This window comes from Suncus etruscus, chromosome 2 (genome assembly GCF_024139225.1).
Source record: "Suncus etruscus isolate mSunEtr1 chromosome 2, mSunEtr1.pri.cur, whole genome shotgun sequence".
NCBI classification, from domain to species: Eukaryota; Metazoa; Chordata; class Mammalia; order Eulipotyphla; family Soricidae; genus Suncus; species Suncus etruscus.
In genome coordinates, this window is record NC_064849.1 from 65,040,181 (window position 1) to 65,057,972 (window position 17,792).

General features: G+C 58.0%; 1 protein-coding gene across 2 annotated transcripts; it reads right to left on the reverse strand.

The window, feature by feature from the left end:
- Window positions 1-587: 587 nt before the first annotated feature.
- On the reverse strand, window positions 588-17,757 carry CARMIL3 (capping protein regulator and myosin 1 linker 3). Of its 2 annotated transcripts, none has more exons than XM_049768327.1 (40): window positions 17,532-17,757; window positions 16,015-16,109; window positions 15,714-15,764; window positions 15,572-15,631; window positions 15,382-15,497; window positions 15,125-15,222; window positions 14,825-14,895; window positions 14,439-14,512; window positions 14,142-14,217; window positions 13,967-14,055; window positions 13,430-13,524; window positions 13,141-13,227; window positions 12,851-12,960; window positions 12,646-12,723; window positions 12,179-12,255; window positions 12,005-12,109; window positions 11,844-11,913; window positions 11,375-11,456; window positions 11,167-11,263; window positions 11,003-11,057; window positions 10,752-10,924; window positions 10,539-10,607; window positions 10,239-10,332; window positions 10,049-10,147; window positions 9,298-9,426; window positions 9,033-9,146; window positions 7,849-8,024; window positions 6,986-7,073; window positions 6,715-6,852; window positions 6,427-6,490; window positions 6,114-6,322; window positions 5,644-5,744; window positions 4,867-5,182; window positions 4,503-4,631; window positions 3,287-3,353; window positions 3,118-3,207; window positions 1,494-1,612; window positions 1,237-1,417; window positions 989-1,099; window positions 588-860 (listed from the first exon to the last, which is right to left on the reverse strand). In XM_049768327.1, exons 1-40 carry the CDS (start codon window positions 17,569-17,571, stop codon window positions 835-837), a joined length of 4,119 nt encoding a protein of 1,372 aa, XP_049624284.1. In that variant the 5' UTR covers window positions 17,572-17,757; the 3' UTR covers window positions 588-834. The 2 variants fall into 2 exon arrangements, with proteins under 2 accessions (XP_049624284.1, XP_049624283.1); XM_049768326.1 differs by having other exon boundaries at window positions 588-863.
- Between the last annotated feature and the right edge of the window lie 35 nt (window positions 17,758-17,792).

Sequence of the window (17,792 nt, forward strand, 5' to 3'; positions counted from 1 at the left end):
AGGTGCAGGGGAGCTTCTGGGAATTGGGAAGAGCTGGAAAAGGTGCGGAACATACAAACAGGCAGATGCTAATACAAATGCAGGGATGAGGGGTGCAGAGGAACAGAGATGACCAGGTGCAGTGTTCTGAGGTGGGGGAAAGGAGGGCCTGGCAGTGGGGGAGGACCTAGAGCAAGACCATCACCAGCAGTCCTGGAAGGGGTTGTTCCAGCAGGACAATCTGGGGGTTCTACAGCCCTGGGGGTTCTGACCACAGATCAGATCTCCAGGATGACACAGCGTTGTTGGTCATCACTCATGAGAATGCCTGTGAGCACAGCCTGCTCCTCCCTCAGTCAGGGAAACGGTCGCATGGAGGCTGGGAGCTGGCGACTGTCCCTGATGTCCCTTTTCCTGCAGGACAGCCCTCCTGGCTGAGGGCGTGGTACACTCTTCAGTTAGCAGCTCCGCTCTTTGCTCTTTCCTGCTCCCCGGCTTCCAGCTCCAGTCTCTGGGCTGTACCCCTGCACCCCACTGAGGGGCTCATGGGAAGGGGAGCAGATGGCAGGGAGCAGGGGTGGGGGAAGACAGCAGAGAAGAGGCAGGCAGTGATTTTGGTCTTTTATTCTATACAAGTGGGGAATGAGCCCCTGGGGCTATAGAGGCACCACCCCCCACCGCCCCTCAGTTCTCTGCAGAGCGAGAGGCAGGCGGTGAGTCTCCCTTTCCCAGGCTGGCCCCCACCTCCTGCCCCGTGGGACAGGGGCTGGCAGGGGCCTGGAGGTGTGGGCATATGGGGGTGTGATTCCCTGTGAGGCACATTCGAGACGAGGGCTGGGAGGGGCACAGTGGCTGTCAGTCTGTTCCAGGCTCGCCGGCTCCTACTGGGGACAAATCCAGGAATCTCAATGTTTGGGGCAGAGAGAGCCAGTGCCCACAGGTGGGGGAGACATGCCATGTAGGAGAGATGGTGGGCAGGCAGTCATCTTCTCAACCACCCTTATGGCACCTGTGGGATCCAGTGGCCGCCTTCGGTCAGGCTCCAGCTTGTCACAGGACTGTGCTCGCCGTGTCCGCTTGGGTTTCAGTGGGGCGGCCCGGCGACCTGGCTCTGGGGGCCCTGAAATGACAACCAAGGCGGGTCTGGCCCCTGTTGGGGTTCACAGGCTGACACCTCATTCCACACCCCAGAAGGGGAGCTGGTGCAGGTGGTGGGGTCCAGGAACCCTCCAGCCCCTCTCTGGCCACAAGGCAAACCTTGCACCTCAGGCTCCTCTTGATCCTTCTGGGAGTCCAGCCTCAGCCGTGGTTTGGTCATTCCTGGGGCCGCACCCCCAGCCTCTGCCTCCTCCCTGCTTCCTGGCTCCTGGGGGTTGCGGCGGCTCCTGGGTCCAGCTACTGGCTTGGGGGGTCGTGGAGCTAAAGGGGGGTCCTGCAGCTGGAGAAGGAAGACATGGGGTCACGCAAGTCCTTTGATACCACCAGCATCTTTCCCATCCCCTGTTGGCCCTCACCTTGACATTCCTAGCGAGAACCGTCCTCTCCCGGAATAGGGTTCCTCCTTTCTCTTCCTCCCCTTCTTGGGAGGCTGGGCTGGGACTCTGGCAGCTGTGGCTGGGGGCACTTTCCTCCGCTGGCACATGGGAAAAGAGAGGAAGGAACAGTGAAAGAACATCCTGGTCTCCTGAGCCCAGAGGCCCTGGAGGCCAGAACTTATGTTCTCTCCTGGGTCCCTTCACCCTATGTCTCTGCTCACTCCTCAGTCCCAAGGACCTTGCTGACTCCTTCCTTCAGGCCAGGGCTCCGGCCTTGGCTGTGCCCATAGACGAGCAGGTCTGAACCCATTCTGCAAGGGCAGAATTGGGGTCCTGGGACTGTGGAGGCCTGAGGCCAGTCACCAACCTGGCTGTCCACACAGGGCTGCAGTGCCCAGGCCCTGCCAAGGCCTTAGATCATCTCCTCAGTATTCCGTGAGTGCCTGAGGATGGGGAATAGCCACCAGGAGAGGCTCCCTGCACCCGCCACTCTGCTCCGCCCCCCACGTCCTGTCTTGTTTCATCTTGGACTGCATGAGCCCAAGGACATGTGTGAGGCTTGAGTGAAGGCTTGGGCTGCACAGCTAATTCTGAGACTCTGCTCTGGGCACTTTCCCTGGTCTGAGTGTGGACTTGGGGGCTTGCAGGAGGGACAGAAGTCCAGGCTAGCCTGCTTGGAACGTGGTCCTTATGCTGTCACCCATAGAGGACGTGGGGAGGGCACAGGAGGGAGGAGGGAGGCTGCTGCTGCATATCTGAACTGTTGTGTGGTTAGAGGGTTCTGCCAGGCTTGGGACCTGGTCTGAAGCACCATTTTTATCAGAGGCTCTGACCCTCATCCCCACAACTCTTTTGCACCCAGTGGGGAGGGGAAGCGAGGGGAGAAAAAAAAGGGGAGGGAGGAGAAGGAAAGGGAAGGGAGATAAGGGGCAAATAAAAGAGGGGAGGAAGGGCTCAGTTAATCCTGTGGGCAGTCAAACTGAGGGCAAACATCCAGGATCTCAGTGCTCACAGGCAAGGCACCTTTTGGAGTGAACTGAGGATAGCCTGGAGACCTATTTCCTGAAAGAATGTTTGATGTGGGCCTGGCCTGGCCAGTTCTTGCCTCTTGCCCAATCACGGGTAAAAGGAGGCCATTTTAGAGGGGTCAGCTTTGTGGATGGTTGCCAGAGGTTATCTCTACTCAAGAGAATTCCCAGCACCATCTGCCAGTAGCTGCACTGCATGGAAAACATGGGGCTTTTTATTGGTCCTTCATCTTGAGCTTGTGGCTTTGTAAACATCCTTTCATATTTTCACTGGTTCTCTTCTTACCATCCACCTTTTTGTCTATTTCTTCTTCTTCTTTTTTTTTTTTTTTTTTTTTGGTTTTTGAGTCATACCTGGCAGTGCTCAGTGCTCTGCACTCAAAAAACGCTCCTGGCAGGCACGGGGGACCATATGGGATGCTGAGATTCGAACCACCGTCTGTCCTGGATCGGCTGCACGGAAGGCAAATGCCCTACCGCTGTGCTATTTCTCCAGCCCTCTTGTCCACTTCTTGTGGGTTTTGGGGCCCAGTACCACTGGGCTTTAAGGGCTGTTGCTCGAGAGACCCCCATACCTATGTGCCAGGTGGCTTCAGCACGGCGCATGGCACTGAAACCTGGTTTGGTGCTTTGGGGTGGTGGTGGTGGCTTCCAGGCTCCTGGCCCTAAAAGAGAGGGAGGGGAGGGGAAGATTATGAGGGACCTTGAGAGAGGGGTGAGAGAAAGGAGGAGGACCATTCTCACCTGCGTCATCTGAAGAACGTCGCTTGTGCCATGCTGGGATGCTGCCCTCTGGCTCTGGGCCTGAGCCCTAAAAAGACAGTAGGTCAGGGTCGGAGAGATAGCATGGAGGTAAGGCATTCACCTTGCACGCAGAAGGATGGTGGTCCAAATCCCAGCATCCCATGTGGTCCCCCGAGTCTGCCAGGAGCAATTTCTGAGCATAGAGCCAGAAGTAACCCCTGGACGCTGCTGGGTGTGACCCCCCCAAAAAAAAGAAAGACAATAGGTCTTGTCTACTTGATGAGGCATCACCCCTGGATTAGCAGTGAGGGCTCTGCCCTGGAATAATCACGTTTTAGTTTGGACACTTGGGCTTTGTCCCTAATATATAGTACCCACACCTCTGAGGGGCTTTAGAAACAATTTACAGGAATGAAAATAGGGTTAAAACACTTGCATATCAAGTGTCCTCTGAATATGCAACAGAAAAATACTAGTACAATATTCTTGCAAAGTTTTTTGATAGGAGTGGTTCTTGGAAACCTGCATGAGCAGTGCTGGGAGGCATGCAGAGTGTTGGGGTTCAAACTCAGGACTTTGGGCCAGAAATAGTTCAATGGGTTGAAGCACATTGGTTTATATAGAGGGCTTGGTGGTAACACATAATCCCCCAGCACTGCCAGAAATGACCCCAAAGCACAGAGCCAAAAGTAATCCCTGAGAATCCCCAGGGGTCCCACCAAAGGAAAAAAAAAAGATAAAATCCCAAACAGTCCAATAGACCCATGGCTTTGAAGATAATATTTTGATTCAATCTATGTTAACAAGAAACGGATGAGTTGGTGCCAAGTTGAAGGGTTCAAAAATAGGCTCAAAAGTGTGTGCTCTGCATTATTCCCATATTCCCAGTGTGTGCTCGGGGCCCTCCCAGGTGTGGACCAAAAGCAATAAAAACAGCGAGAGTTGATTTAAATAGAACTATTATGTAAGTAATAATGCAGGTGGTGTGCGGGGAAGGTATGTTGAGAAAGTGTGTGGAGTAGGTGCTGTGTGAAGGTAAACCAGGTGTCATGCTGCTGATCAATCACCAAAGTCTTTCTCTTCTCCCACCAAACATTTTAGTAGGAAAAGAAGTGATCTTCCCAGGACACTCTGGGGACCCTAAACCAGGGGCATGGGTGGGAGAGGTAGAGAGGGCCCCATAGGGTCCTCTGCTGTCTCCTTCAGATCCCCTCACCTCTCGTTTTCCATCAAAGCTCCAACCCTTGGCTCTTCCCAGTCCCGGGAGAGCAATTCCATGGACACGAGGCTGCTGGGCAGACCCAGGAGCTTGGCCCCCTTCTCCTGACTCTGCCTCTTCTGTGCCCTGGAACAAGACCTCAGGTTTACATGCAGTCCTGTCTCAGGCCAGGGCTCACAGGGAGCAGGGTAGAGGAGCCCTTGCCTGTCTGAACCCCAGCCCGGGGAGGGATGGGGCTTCTCTACCTCCCTCACTCCCAATATGGAACACTCCCAGCATGCTCTGAGTTAGCCCCATTCACAAGTAATTACAAGTCCCATGTCACCCTAACCTGAGTCCAAACCTTCACTGCCTCACTTACCATCTTCCTTCGAAAAGAAGGCCCCCGGCCACCCCCAAATCCAGAGAGGAGGCTGCTCTCCTCCTCAGGGCTCCAGCAGGGGGAGGAACTATTGCCGAGGCTGGGGAGATCTGGGCTGGGGGGACTCTCCTGAGTTGGGGGTGGGGGTGGGGGTGGAGGGAGGAGGAGCCCGGTGGTGGGGGACCCCGGTCCTCTGTCCCCCTTGAAGCTTCGAGGCCTGCGGAAGTGGAAAAGGCCCCGGCGCCTCTTCTTCTGGAGCGGGGGCAGAGGCGGCTCCGAGAGACCTGGCCGCAAAGTCCTCAGAGTCCTTGGGTAGCTGAGTGGGGGATAGGGGTGCACATGCCAAGGAAGAGAGGGTTGCTTATCCAGTTTAGGCATTCCAATCTCCTTCCCCTCTCTGTTTTCACCTTGTCTGCCCCCTGGCCCCCTGGCAAAGCTCTGCACTGAGCTCTCAGGAGCCACTGCACCCTCCTCCTTTTTCTCAAGTCAGCAATTTCCTCCCAGGTGCCCCCTGCTCCCCCCTTCCTGCCCCTCCAGGTGACCCAGTTCCTTTAGGCAAATGCAGGAGGTGGCAGACAGCAGGCCCTGTGGCCTCCCTCTCCCCACCCCATCCCATTTTCCTGCTCTTTGAGGAGCTTCAGAGAACATGGTGGGGGTCTATATGGGGGACAAAAAGATGGGGGAGATGTCTCAGAGGTCAGCCTGGGGCCACTGTCATTGGAAGCCTTCCTGGGCCATGAGGTCTGTTGAGGAAGGCTGAGTGTCCAGGCACCCCACCTGGAGCTTTCATCCATGACCCTTCGGCTAAAGAAGTCCTCCAGCCCCTCGTCCAGGCGGGTGGCCATTCCGTTCTCCTGACGAGTGGCAGGGACAGGCACCTGCAGAGAGGAAGGTTCTGGAATGTCATCCATGCAGGTGACCTGTGTCATTCCCTCTGGGTCTTCCCTAGGAGTCTTGCTCCTGCCTCTGTTGGCCCTCTGGAGGGCTTCAGTCTACCCTGGCATTTCTGCAGCTTGGTATCCCATTTAGTTCTAACTATCACCAGAGCTGGTGAGCAGAGTTTCTCTTTGTAACTGCATCCAATTCCCCTCCAAACAGGATTACCAACGTCTGTGGTGCCATGTCTCAGCCCTTTCCACTCCCCATACTACCCAGCGGCTAGTGCCTCTGACCTTTGATTCCTAAGCAAAATCCCTCAACCCTGCAAAGCTAGTGAATTTGTTTCTGTTCAGGCCTTAGGGACTCACACTGGGCCGACCAGGTCCTGGAGGGGTGGTTCTGGGTGGCCGGGGCCTCCCTTGTGTTTGGTGCCTTAGTTTATAGCCATGAGTAGGCAGCTCAGCGAGGCCTTCCCATGAGCCACTGGCTGTATGCTGACTGCTCCCAAGTCCAGAGAACCACCCAGGTGGGATCCCCAGACTCCCCAGCTGGCTTTCCATGTCCTGAGGACTTCCACCTGGAAAAGGGAGAGAGGGTAGATTCAAGGGAAAGGGAGGGAGTAGGCCTGTGAAGCAGGAGAAAAAAGAAGCCAGGACGGTAGTGCTAAGGCTGGACACTTACTAATGAAGGCTGACACAGGCCGGATCTTGCGGCAGCGTTTCTGCTTCTTGATGGCCATGGTGTCCTGTGAGAGACAGAGGGAGATGTGGGGCCGGGATATAGGGCTCTCAGTATCCTAAAGGGAAGCCTTCCTGCTACCTTTCTACAGTGGGCAGAGCAGTGGGCCCAGGGAAGAAGCTGGGTTGGTAAGCACATGGGAGATGGACCAAGGACTATGGAATGCAAAGGGCCAGAAGATGCAAATTCAGACCATAGGCTAAAGAGGGGCTGGTGTTGAGGGACACTCACAATGTTGGTTCCAAGCTCATCATCTGTGGTCTCCTCGTGCTCATTAATCCGGCCTCGGCCCCTGGAGGATAGGTCCTGCCCTTGGCCCAGCCCCCCTGGTGCATCTGACAGTGTCCTTAACTGGGCCAGGTGCCGGGCCTAGGAAAGGACAGGTGTGAACAGGAGCCCAACACAGTTGCCTGAGTAGTGTGTGGGAGACGAGATGTGGGTGAGGCCAGCATCCCAGGTCTGAGCCTGGGTGGGTGCTCCTGGTGGGGTGCTGAGACCTTACCAGGCTCTTGTGGGAATGGTAGAGCTCCTGCAGGATCTCATCCACGATGGAATTGGTCAAGTAGGTCACGACCGAGAGCTTCACTTCACTGTGGGTGCAGGGGGCTGCTCAGACATCTCCTCCCTGCCTGATCATTCCCAGGACCCGTGAAGGAGCAGCTAGCAAGCCTGGCTGCCCATGGGGAATAGAGCCTTGGGAAGAGGCACTGAGGTCCACCATATGCCATCTCCACAAATGTGACCCAGTCTATCATGCTCCCAGCCTAGAGGGTGGGGATAGGGAGTGGGCCAAAAGGAAGCAAACAGAGGGCCGAGAAAGGGGTGGGGGTAATCCTGCAGAGCTCTGTGAAATAGAGCTAAGTATATTGGGGAGCTCAGAGAGCAGAGACCAGCTCTTCTGAGGAGGGCTCTGCTTGGCAGGAATATGGAATCTCTTCCTGTGCTGTGTAAGCAAGTACAGGCAGACACAGGGTAAAAGTGTTAGGACCCATAGGAGAGGGGAAGACAGAGACCTCAATGTTGTTCCCGTGTTACTTCTGAAGGGGCCACTGTTGGTATGAGTGAGTGTGTTTGTGTGGTCTCTTCTATCCAGGTGCTTGCGTGCGTCTGTGTGAATGTGCGTGTGTGTATGCATGTTTGTTGTTTTCCTACTGTGATGTGTGTGTGCATGTGTGATGTTTGCACAGTCCCAGCTCAGTCCTTAGGTGAGGGAGGCGCAGGGCAATCAGAGGGCAAAGATTCGGCCTTGTAATGGAGACTGTACCATTCATTATTCATTGCTGAGGGCTGGCCCCCCCCAACCCTAAGTGCTCTGGGCCAATTCCAGTCCCCCCTGCCACCCCTTCCACTCCAGCCCCCACTCACTCCAGCTTGTTCTGAATGTCTTGCCCAGCCTGCTCCAGCAGTGCCCCTCGGATGAAATTCCTCGGCACTGTGACACGCTCAGCCACGTTGCTCAGCATTTTGTTGTGCCCTTCTGCCACCCGCATAGCCACGGGACATAACTCCTGCGTTAGGCTGACCATGGACTCCAGAATCACCTGGGGGAAGGCCAGAACCACACGCAGGGAGGGAGCAGGCTCAGATGATCCCACAGTGGAAAAGATCCTAGCTGGTTTAAGCATTTTTGGGTTTGTTTTGGGGAGACCCCTGGTGGTGCTCCAAGGACCACATGCAGTTTTGTGAGCACTCAGCTCCTGGAGCTCTCAGGCCATGGAGGGGGGTGCGGGGGTGTGTATTTTATTGTGACCTCCTAAGGTGGAGCCCGAGAAGCATGTCAAAGCCACTGGGCTGGTTCACAGCAGCACCTGGGTCCTGCAAGCTGACCAGGGGCCTTTCATACCCTTCCACATGGATAGGAGAGGACGAGGCTTAGAGGTCTGCAGAGTGAGGCCAGAGTTCAGTGGCCAAGGTCATAGTTACAAAATCCAAGCCCATTTTATGCAATGCCAAAGCACAATGGTAGTGCAATGACCTCAAATCTGCATTCCCTTTATTAATTTATTTTAATTTATTTTATTTTATTATTTAGGTTTTTGGGCCACACCTGGTAGAGGTGCTCAGAGATTACTCCTGGCTATCTGCTCAGAAATAGCTCAAGGCAGGCACGGGGGACCATATGGGATGCCAGGATTTGAACTAACCACCTTAGGTCCTGGGTCAGCTGTTAGCAAGGCAAACACCGCTGTGCTATCTCTCCGGCCCCTACCTCTTTTTTTTTTTTTGACAAGGGGACCTCCCCCCCAGTGTTAGGGGAGCCAGGGACCATTGGTTTTATGGATACTAATGGAACTCTGGTTCATGCTGAAGCCTGCTTGGTTCCACCTGTGTTTCTCTGGAGACCAATAGGTCTATGCCTGTCAGTGCTGGGTGGGGCTAGGCATTGAACTAGGAGCCTCATGCATGCATAGACTGTACTCCTGCACTTTGAGTCAGCTCCCTAGGCCTGCGTTTCCTTCACATCCCCAGTATTTTCCCCCCCACCCCGCTGACCTCAGCCCTGGGTGGCAGGTCTTGTTCCACTCTGGGACCCCCTCCCCTGGACTTGCCTGTAGCTCCTTGTCCACAGCCTTGGACACCTCACTGGCTACTGACTCCAGCCTCTGCCGCACAGGCCCGTCGTTGGCCAGCACGTGGCCCAGCTCATAGAGGCTGGGAAACAGCTAGAAAAGAACGGATTCTGGTCACAAGAGGCCAAAACGTGGTCTAAGGGTGCTTGGGGCTCAGGACTTGGAGGGCAGAATCCAGGCAGGCCCCGGGTATGCCTGCTTGTATGGCTGACCCCTTGTATTGGGAGAAGCTGTGAATGTTTACCGCCCGTGAGTTCTTGGCATCCTTGATTAGGTCTCTGGCATAGAGCAGCTCATCTTGTACAGGCTCCAGGGGACACAGTCTTAGGGCCCGCACCTCCTCCTGCACACGCCCGCACAGCCGCTGCAGCATCTGGAGCACAATGCAGGGTTCAGGGGAACCCTGGTACCCCATTCAATGCCCACAGACAGCAAGGGTGGTGGGCATGACTGACCAGCCCGGCGCCTCTTTCTCCCTTGGGATGTCCTCATAAACATTTTTTTGGGGGGTGTGGGCCACACTCAGTGGGGCTTAGGGTTTACTCATGACTCTTTGCTCAGAAATCGCTCCTGGCAGGCTTAGGGAGACCATATGGAATGCCGGAGCTCAAATCCAGGTTGGTTGTGTGCAAGGAAAACACCCTCCCTGCTGTGGAATCTCACTGGCCCCCAATCAGAAGGTATGTCTTTTGGTCTCTGACACGTTCAGTCCAGTTATGAGCACCACCCGAGGCCTCTATTTTTTATTTTGTGTTTGGGACACACCTGGCAGTGCTCAGGGGTTATTTCTCTGCACTTGGGAAACATCCCTGGCAGTGCTTGGGGGACCAGATAGAGCGTGGGACTAAATCTGAGTCCGCCACATGCAAGGCAAACGCCCTACCCGCTGAACTATCATTCCGGGCCCCAAGAGGGTTTTTCATGCCCACTTTTGTAGCCCATTCTCCACTGCATGCCCCGCAGGAGCCCCAGGCATCCCAGAGGGAAACGTTTACTTGCTCAGCGCTGCTGGTCACCAGGCCCTGCTGCAGGCGGAAGGCCTGCTCCTGGGGGCACGTCTGTGAGTGGTTGTTTCTCACCAGGCACCACTGGATCTGAGATGGGGTGGAGCGGGGGAGCGGGTCAGGGCGAGGTCTGGCGGTGGGCCCACCCCCAACTCACCCGTGTTGGCCTCTTGACCCCCACCTTCTGCCAGATGTCCTCAGTGCGCTCAGGGGCGCTACGGTAGGCTTGGGAGATGTCGCTCACCGGGAAGGACATGAAGCGCAGCGTGTGGTTGCTGTGGGGCACGGCGGCACAGCTGGGTGCGGGGAGAGGCACATGGAGACCCCACCCCACTTCACCCCACCCTCCCTGGACACCTCGATCGTCGTAGACACCAGCTTACTGGCACACAGAACAAGAAGGCAGGGCTGGCAGTCAGGCCTGGCCCAGGTCCAGGGACTCTGGAACCTCAGGCCACTGTCCAAAGTGAGGGACACTCACCTCTCCAGGGCTCTCGCGATGTCCAGAAAGCCCATGGCTGATGTGTTGTTCCGGTCCCACAGGATAGTTCTGCGGAGAACGTGGGCACCGGCTTGGCACCCCTTCCTCTAGGGGCAGCTACACTCTTGCCCCCCCACTCCCTTCCTAAAATCCCTCCCTCTGTTTCCAGGTCAGAAGTATTTCTGAGGCAGGTCTCCTGGAAGCTGGGAGCACCTGAGGGAGGAGTTGATCTGCAGAGCTTTGGACAGCATCTTGGCCCCGATGTCCTCCATGCCATTCCCGCTGAGGTCCACCTTGGCCAGGCAGGTGTTGCTGCCCAGGGCGTTGATGAGGATGCTGGTGCGCAGCTTCAGTCTCGAGTCGGCCACCGACAGCGACTGCAGGGACTGGGCACTGTGGGGGTTGGGCCCGGTCCCACGGCCCCCTGCCCTCTCCAGTCCCCTCCAGCCCTGCCTAGCACTCACACAGTCCTCTTCCTGGATCAGTTGGACCAGTTTATGCAGAATCTCCTCCAGGGTCCTATGGGGGGAGCACGAAGTGAACCTGGGTCAGGGCAGTGGGCTGGAGGGACTCCAGAAAGCCCATGGGTGTGTGCAGCAAGGGTCTGGGGCAGGGAGAGGGGCCGCACTTGGCCTTGACATTGAAGTTCTTTCCCAGGAACAGGTGCTTGAGGGACTTGTTCTTGCCAAGCGCGGGCACCAGGGTCAGGAGGTCCGAGTCAAACCCTGGCCGGGAGAAGCAAGAGGTCTGGAAGGAGCCTCCTTAGGGCTTCTTCCTCATCCTCCAGCCCCTGCTGTCCCACAAATCCCCCTCCAAAGGGAAGAGCACCTACTCACCATTGTCTGACAGGTCCAGACTGCCCACACAGGTGACAGCTCCCAGCTGCTCCTGCAAAGCCTGGGCTCCCGCTGAGCGGAGCTGAGGGTGGGGAGGACAGGTGGGCAGTGAGAAGGAGGAAAAGGGCACCTTTAAGACTCAGCACCCAGGGAATCACTGTCTGAGGGTACAGTTTATGTAGTTCTTTCCCTCATCTCTGCCCTTTAGAAGTAGCTCCAGGCAACTGCTCAGAGACTGCTGGCGGCTGCCCTCTGGCGGGAGAGCCTGGGATCTCTCCCAGCCCAAAGTATTAAATGGGGAAACAGCAAATGACCTCTGGAGAAAAGGGCTCAGACCAGAGTCCCCTGAGCCCCAAAATGAGAGTGTGATCAGGCTTCGGTGCGTGGGTCACAGCAGGGGCAGCACAGAGGCAGGACGGAGCCAGGGTCAGAGAAATAACCTGGAAGGATGGTAGTTGGGGTGCCTCACCTCACAGCTGCTGAGGTCCAGGTGCAGGTCGCTGAGGTGGCTGTTGAGGGAGAGGCCCTGCAGCAGTGCCCTGTGGGAGGAAGGTCACAGCCCACCTTTACCCCTCACCCTCCTCCCTCCCGCCGTCCCTGCGGACACCCCCAACCCTGCACCCACCCGACCTGAGGGCCTCCAGGGGCAGCCTCGTGGTCGACAGGTTGACGTGGCTCAGCGTGTAGGCGCTGCTGAAGAACTGCTTGAAGGCTGGTGGGGCCTCCCGGCCCTTTCTGTGGAGACCCTGGGGTTAGCGAGGGAGGGGGCACTAGAGTCTGCCCCCGGCACCCCAGCGCGCCCACCTGTGGGAGCAGCTGTTGCGCGCCAGGTTGAGGTAGGTGAGGTGGGAGCAGCAGCCGTGGAGCAGGGCACCCAGAAGCTGGGAGGTAAAGGAGAGGCGTCTCAGTCCAGGTATCATGCTATGGGCACTGATGTCCTTTCTTTCCTCGTCATGGTTCTGGCACTCATCCTCTGGGTCAGTCTGTGTGAGCCTCATTGCCAGGAGGCCCACTTAGCCTGTGCACAGGGGTCTCCTCCCACCCACAGGCCCCTAGAGGCAGCAGAGAATGGCCATGTGAAGCCTGGGCCAGGGTGGCTTCACAGGTGCTCTGTGCAGATTAGAACAGAGTTCTTTCCTCCTCTGGGATTCAGTCAGGCTTTGACGGATAACTAGTACCACCTGGGGGTGCCCACCAGGATAATGGACAGGAATTCAAGGAGGGGATGAGGGTACAGACCTACCCTGGAGGCCCCTATCACTGCCCCTCACCAAGTCAATGGCACAGTCGGTACTGGCCAGGTCCAGATGAACCAGCGCGTTGGGCTGTGCCAAGAAACTGTAGAGGGCCTTGGGAGGAGATACAGAGGGCTTCAGGGCAGGGCAGACACCACCATGCCCATGAGACAGGCCTCATGCCCCCCACCCTCCAATCCGGGCATGAGCCAGGGCTCCAGGCTGCAGCATGTGGACTCACGTTGGCTTCATCTGTGGCCAGCAGCCCGGGGTTCTTACTCAGGTCCAGGTATCGAAGGGAGCTGGCAAAGGCCGGGTTGGCTCCAAAGGTCTGGCCCAGTGCCTGGAGCCCTGAGCACAGTGGGGTACAGGTACAGGGGCTGGCTAGACCCTAGCCCACCTCCTCCCTAGAAACATAACTCTTGGTGCTTCCCTAAGGGGGCACCTTTCCCTCACTCCATCTCTGGGATGCTGTGGCTCAATACCCAGGAAGTGCCAGGGGGTTCAGAAGTTCAAAAAGTGGACAAGTACCTCTTGGAGAAATGGCAGTCTTGGCCAGGCACAGCTTGGTGAGGCCCGTGGGGAAGCAGAGAAGCTGCTGGCTCAGACTTAGGAAACCTGGGGAGGGGGAGAGAAATGGGCCCCGGAGCGGCTGGGTGGCAGAGGGAGCTTCGGGGGGTACAGGCCTGGGGGTGAGGATGAGAGTGTGGGGCAGGGAGTGGCAGCAAGTTTGAGAGCCCCTGTTCAGACCCCATTGGGGCTCTGGGCGAGGACGGGGTCTGCATGGCGGTTGGGGGTGAGATTTGGGGCTGGGGCTCACCCTTGTCCTCGATGGGGTTGTGGGACAGAGTGAGGGCATGCAGCACACAGCTCCCGTTCTCCCCAAACACCCCGGCCAGCTTCTGGACAAAGTCCCTTCGGGGAAGGGGAGGAAGGACTTGTTTGTCCCAGAATCCCTGGGACCCCTGGGATCCCTCCTCCTCCACCTGTCTTCTTGGGGCTGAACCACAGGGCCCTCTGGGGTCTGCTAGGGAGCTCCAGTGCCCAGGAATACTGCTGAGACAAAGCCCAGCTACAGGTGCTCAGGCCCGGGGTTGAGACCAACCCACCCCAATCAGGAGTTCAGGGAGGAAGGAAATAGAACAGAGCTGGTGAAGGCAGGCTAGGGGGTTGGGGGTCAGGAGGCTGAGGTCCTACTTGACTGCTGTCTTGCTCTGTGCCCATCAGGGCCCCTATTTCCTCTTCTGTGAAATGAGGTGCTGGGGAACCTAGCTCAGAGGCCCACACCATGCTCAGAGCCTCAAAACCCTAAGGATATATCTGGGGTGCTAGTGGCTGGGTAGGGGGTTGGTCTCACGTCTTAAGGCCAGCGTTGTCCATCACTAGCTCCTCAAGGCTTCCCGACTTGCTCAGGGTATGTAGCACCTGTTCTAGCACTTCTGAGCCCTGAGGACAAAAGGACAGAGGAAGTCTTGGGGTCCAGAGCCAAAGAAGCCTCCCCACCCCCTACCTTCAGAGGTCCAGGGCCCTACCAGTCTCAGGTCCTTGCAGTAGAGTTTGGTGAACCACTGGTTGTAGGCCAGGGCGGCCACCATGAGGGCCAGGTCTCTGCAGAACAGGAGAGGGGAAGAGAAGTGGCAGTAGCTAGCTGGCAGGAGGTGGTGTAAGGAGACAGGGATGGGCTGCTGGGGAGCAGGTAGTGGGGATGGGAGGAAGATGTGGGACAACAGGAGAAGTAGCAGAAGGGAAAGTCTGGAAGAGTCAGGACTGGGTTAGGCTGGGATTGGAGGTGGGGTGTGGGGGTGGCAGAATCCCTGCCTGTAGCTTACCTGCTCTCCAGATGGCTAAAATCCAGAAGATTGAACTCCCGGTTATCCTCAGCATGGTAGATGGTGTCCACATCCTTGGAGAGGTGGGACTAGCTCACACCCCCTTCCTGCTCTTCCTGTTGCTCTCCCTTGCCCCTGTTCCCCCTCTCCTCCTTTCTTCTTCCGGCTTTACCCCACCTCCTTATTGCCTTCCCTCCTCTTGCTCTTCCTCTCCCCTTTCTCTCTCTCTTCCTCTTCTCTTTCTTCCTCCTCCCTTTCCTCTCCTCTTTCCCTCCTCCTCCCTTTCCTCTTCCCCTTTCCTCCCTTCCACTCCTCCTCCCCCCTCTTCTTCCTCATTGCCACACCCTCTGGGTCCCATGCCCACCTGCCAGCCCCATCCCACGCACCCATTGCACCTCCTCTCGGCAGTGCAGCCCATTGTAGTCGCACAGGGCTGCATAGGTCTCTGAGAAGCCACCTGCAGGGTGGGGGTGGGATGGGATGGGAGGGAGGGGAGCAAGCTGGCTCCATGAGGAGTAACAGGAGGAAGGAGGAAGCTTGGGGCTGGAGGAAAGGGCATGGGGACTGGGACCTCCTGCATGGTGTGGGGGGTTCTGGGCCAGCACAGCCCCAATCACACCATCTCTGGGCAGGTGTTTCCAACCCGCCCTCCAGAGCCTGCCCCTGTTCACTGCACCCCTGCTCACCGCACACACTGTGAGTGGTGGATGTGGAAGTCTCAGAGTTGGGGGACGTATCCCGGGGCCCTTCTGGGGTGTCTGCGTTTCCACGCCGGATCAGACACCTGCAAGACACACATCTCAGAGACGTACCCTTCTTTCCTTGTTATAGCTTCAAACCCCTGGTGGAGGGAGGTCTCCTCTCCCCTGTGTCCTGAGGACCTGGATGTAGAGGGAAGGAGGGATGGGCAGTGGTCTCTTGGGAACCGACCTTCATCACTCACCCAGGGCCTGGGCAGACCTTGGAGAGAGCTGTGCTAACGTGGCGCGTCACCTGGTCCACACTCTCAGCAGAGGGCAGCCGCAGGCTCACCATGCCCCGCTCAGTCTCCACGAGGATCTGGGGAAGCAGCGGCATCAGGCAAACTTGCCCTCCCCACCTTCTCTCACAGCAGACCTTGATCCTGTGCTCACCTGGTTCTGGGCGAGGGTGTTGAAAGTGCGGATCTCCAGCACATTGAAGGAGCTCTCCACCTAGGGGCATGGGGCACAGCTCAGTACAACCCAGTGGGAGGGGCCAGGAGGGTACCGTGCCATGCTCCTCAGCACCACTCACCTTGGCTGGGACTTTAATGGGGAAAAGGTGGAGGCGCCAAGAGGTCAGAGCCTGGGGTGGGAAGAGAAAGGGAGAGAAAGGGGGTGTTAGTTATTCTGTCTTGAACTGGAGCATCCTCTGTTCTCCTGAGTTCCCTCAGAGCAGTGGTCTTGGCTCTCTGACACCCACTTCTGCTCCCAAAACATGCACTTCATTGGGCCTACTCCCTGGCTACATCTCCACATGTCTCTCCATCTCTGTCCCCTGTGTCTCTAGGCTCCTTGCCCTCACCACCCAAGCGACCCCAGTCCAGTGCCCTCACCAGCACTCGGTCCTCAAACTTCTTGGGTTTGGTCTCCAGCTTCACGTGATGTTGCTGCAGCACAGCCCCTTGGCTCAGGCAGCGGCGAATACTGTCTGCAGGTGGATGGGGACTGCTCAGTGCTCTCCTTGCCCTGTACCCCACCCACCCAGGAGCTCTCCTGGTCAGATGCGAGGAGGAAGAATGAAAGAGTAGCAGTCTAGGGCCAGGATGGAGACTTGATTGCCTGGGTGCTGATTTTCTGAGAAGGGTGGCTGAAGCGCGGGCAGGATTCTTTGACTCGGGACAGTGCTGAGTGGCACTGTGGGAGGGTGTGTCTTACACTTTTGAGGCTGTGAAGGATCTTTTCAGCCGGGCGTGCCGGCAGCCAGTGACACACACAGTGAGTCAGTGTATGGAGGCGTGGGGGTGTCCCTGGGACTGCTTTCTGGGGGTTTGAGTGTATACCTGTTCTTTTACTCTGTCTGAAGATGCTGGGCTGATGGGGGGATGTGAATGAGGAGCTGTACTGTTTTGAAAATGGTGTGTGTGTGTGTGTGTGTGTGTGTTGGGGTTATTAGGAGTGGGAAGAAGAGTTAGTGTTTAAGTGAGCCCTGGTCAAATCCCCCCACCTCCAGTGCCTGTGTGTGTGTGTGTGTGTGTGTGTGTGTTCTGTGTGCATGAAGGTGAGTTTCTGTAAATACTGTGGTGCACACACACACCTCACACCTGCTGTGTGTGCTTGTGTATAGTGTGGGGCACTGCTGGGGTACAGCGCTCCTCTCCTCTCAGTGTACCCTGCTCCCTGTGGTGGGCTTGCCTGTGCTCCTATGTGTGGGAGGGTCTGGAGTGGGGTCAGTCCTGGTTGGCAGGTGGTGACCAGGCCACCTCCGGACCTGACCGAACCTGAGAGAGAGGGCATGAGGTCGCCCGGAAGGTAGCGTGGCGGGCTGGCGGGCTGGGACCGGGTCTGGGACAGGGCAGGTGGGAGGCGCCGCAGAGACCAGTGCACGGTCACAGCTCCCATCCAGGCCTCTCCCTCCACCCGCCTGGGTGACCCTCGAGGCGTCCTAAGGCGTGCGGGAGTGGGTGGGGTGGGGTGGGTGGGGGTGCCATCTCCGGGGCCGGTTCCGGGGCGGGGCCGCGAGGAGGGCGTGTGTGTGTGTGTGTGTGTGTGTGTGTGTGTGTGTGTGTTGTGTGTGTGTGTGCAGCCGGGAGTCGGTCAGGACCATGGGCAGCTCCCGGCAGCGCGGCGGGGACTCCGCAGCCCAGGGCGCGCGGGGGTCCGGGAGGGTGAGGGTCGTGGCGCGTGCGTGCCCGGGGGGCTTCGGGGGCTGTCAGGGTCCTGGCTGGGAAGAAGGGGCGAGGGGAGGCGGGCAGCGGACGGAGGCTGCTCGGGACGCACGCAGCGAGCGGCAGCGGGGTGCAGAGGAGGAGGCTCCCCTTGGAGCGCGCGCGTGTCGGGGGGCCGGGCCGGAGCGCGGGGAGGAAGGAAAGGGCCGCCCCGGCCGTCCCGCAGCAAGCCCGCAACCTCGTACCTTGCAGCTCGCGGGTGAGCTCGGCGCCGGACTTGGCCATGGCGGCCGCTTCTGCAAGGAGCCGCCGCCGCCGCCGCCGCCGCTGCCGCCGCGCCCGGGAAGCCTTGGCACATGCTAGGTCGCCTCCGCTCCGGCAGGCAGGGCCCGGCCACTGAGGCTGCCGCAGCCGCCGAGCCCGAGCCGAGCCCGCTCCGAGCGGTCAGGGAGGGCGGCCGGCCGCGCTCCTCCTCCCTCCCTCCCTCCCTCCCTCCCGCACCCCCG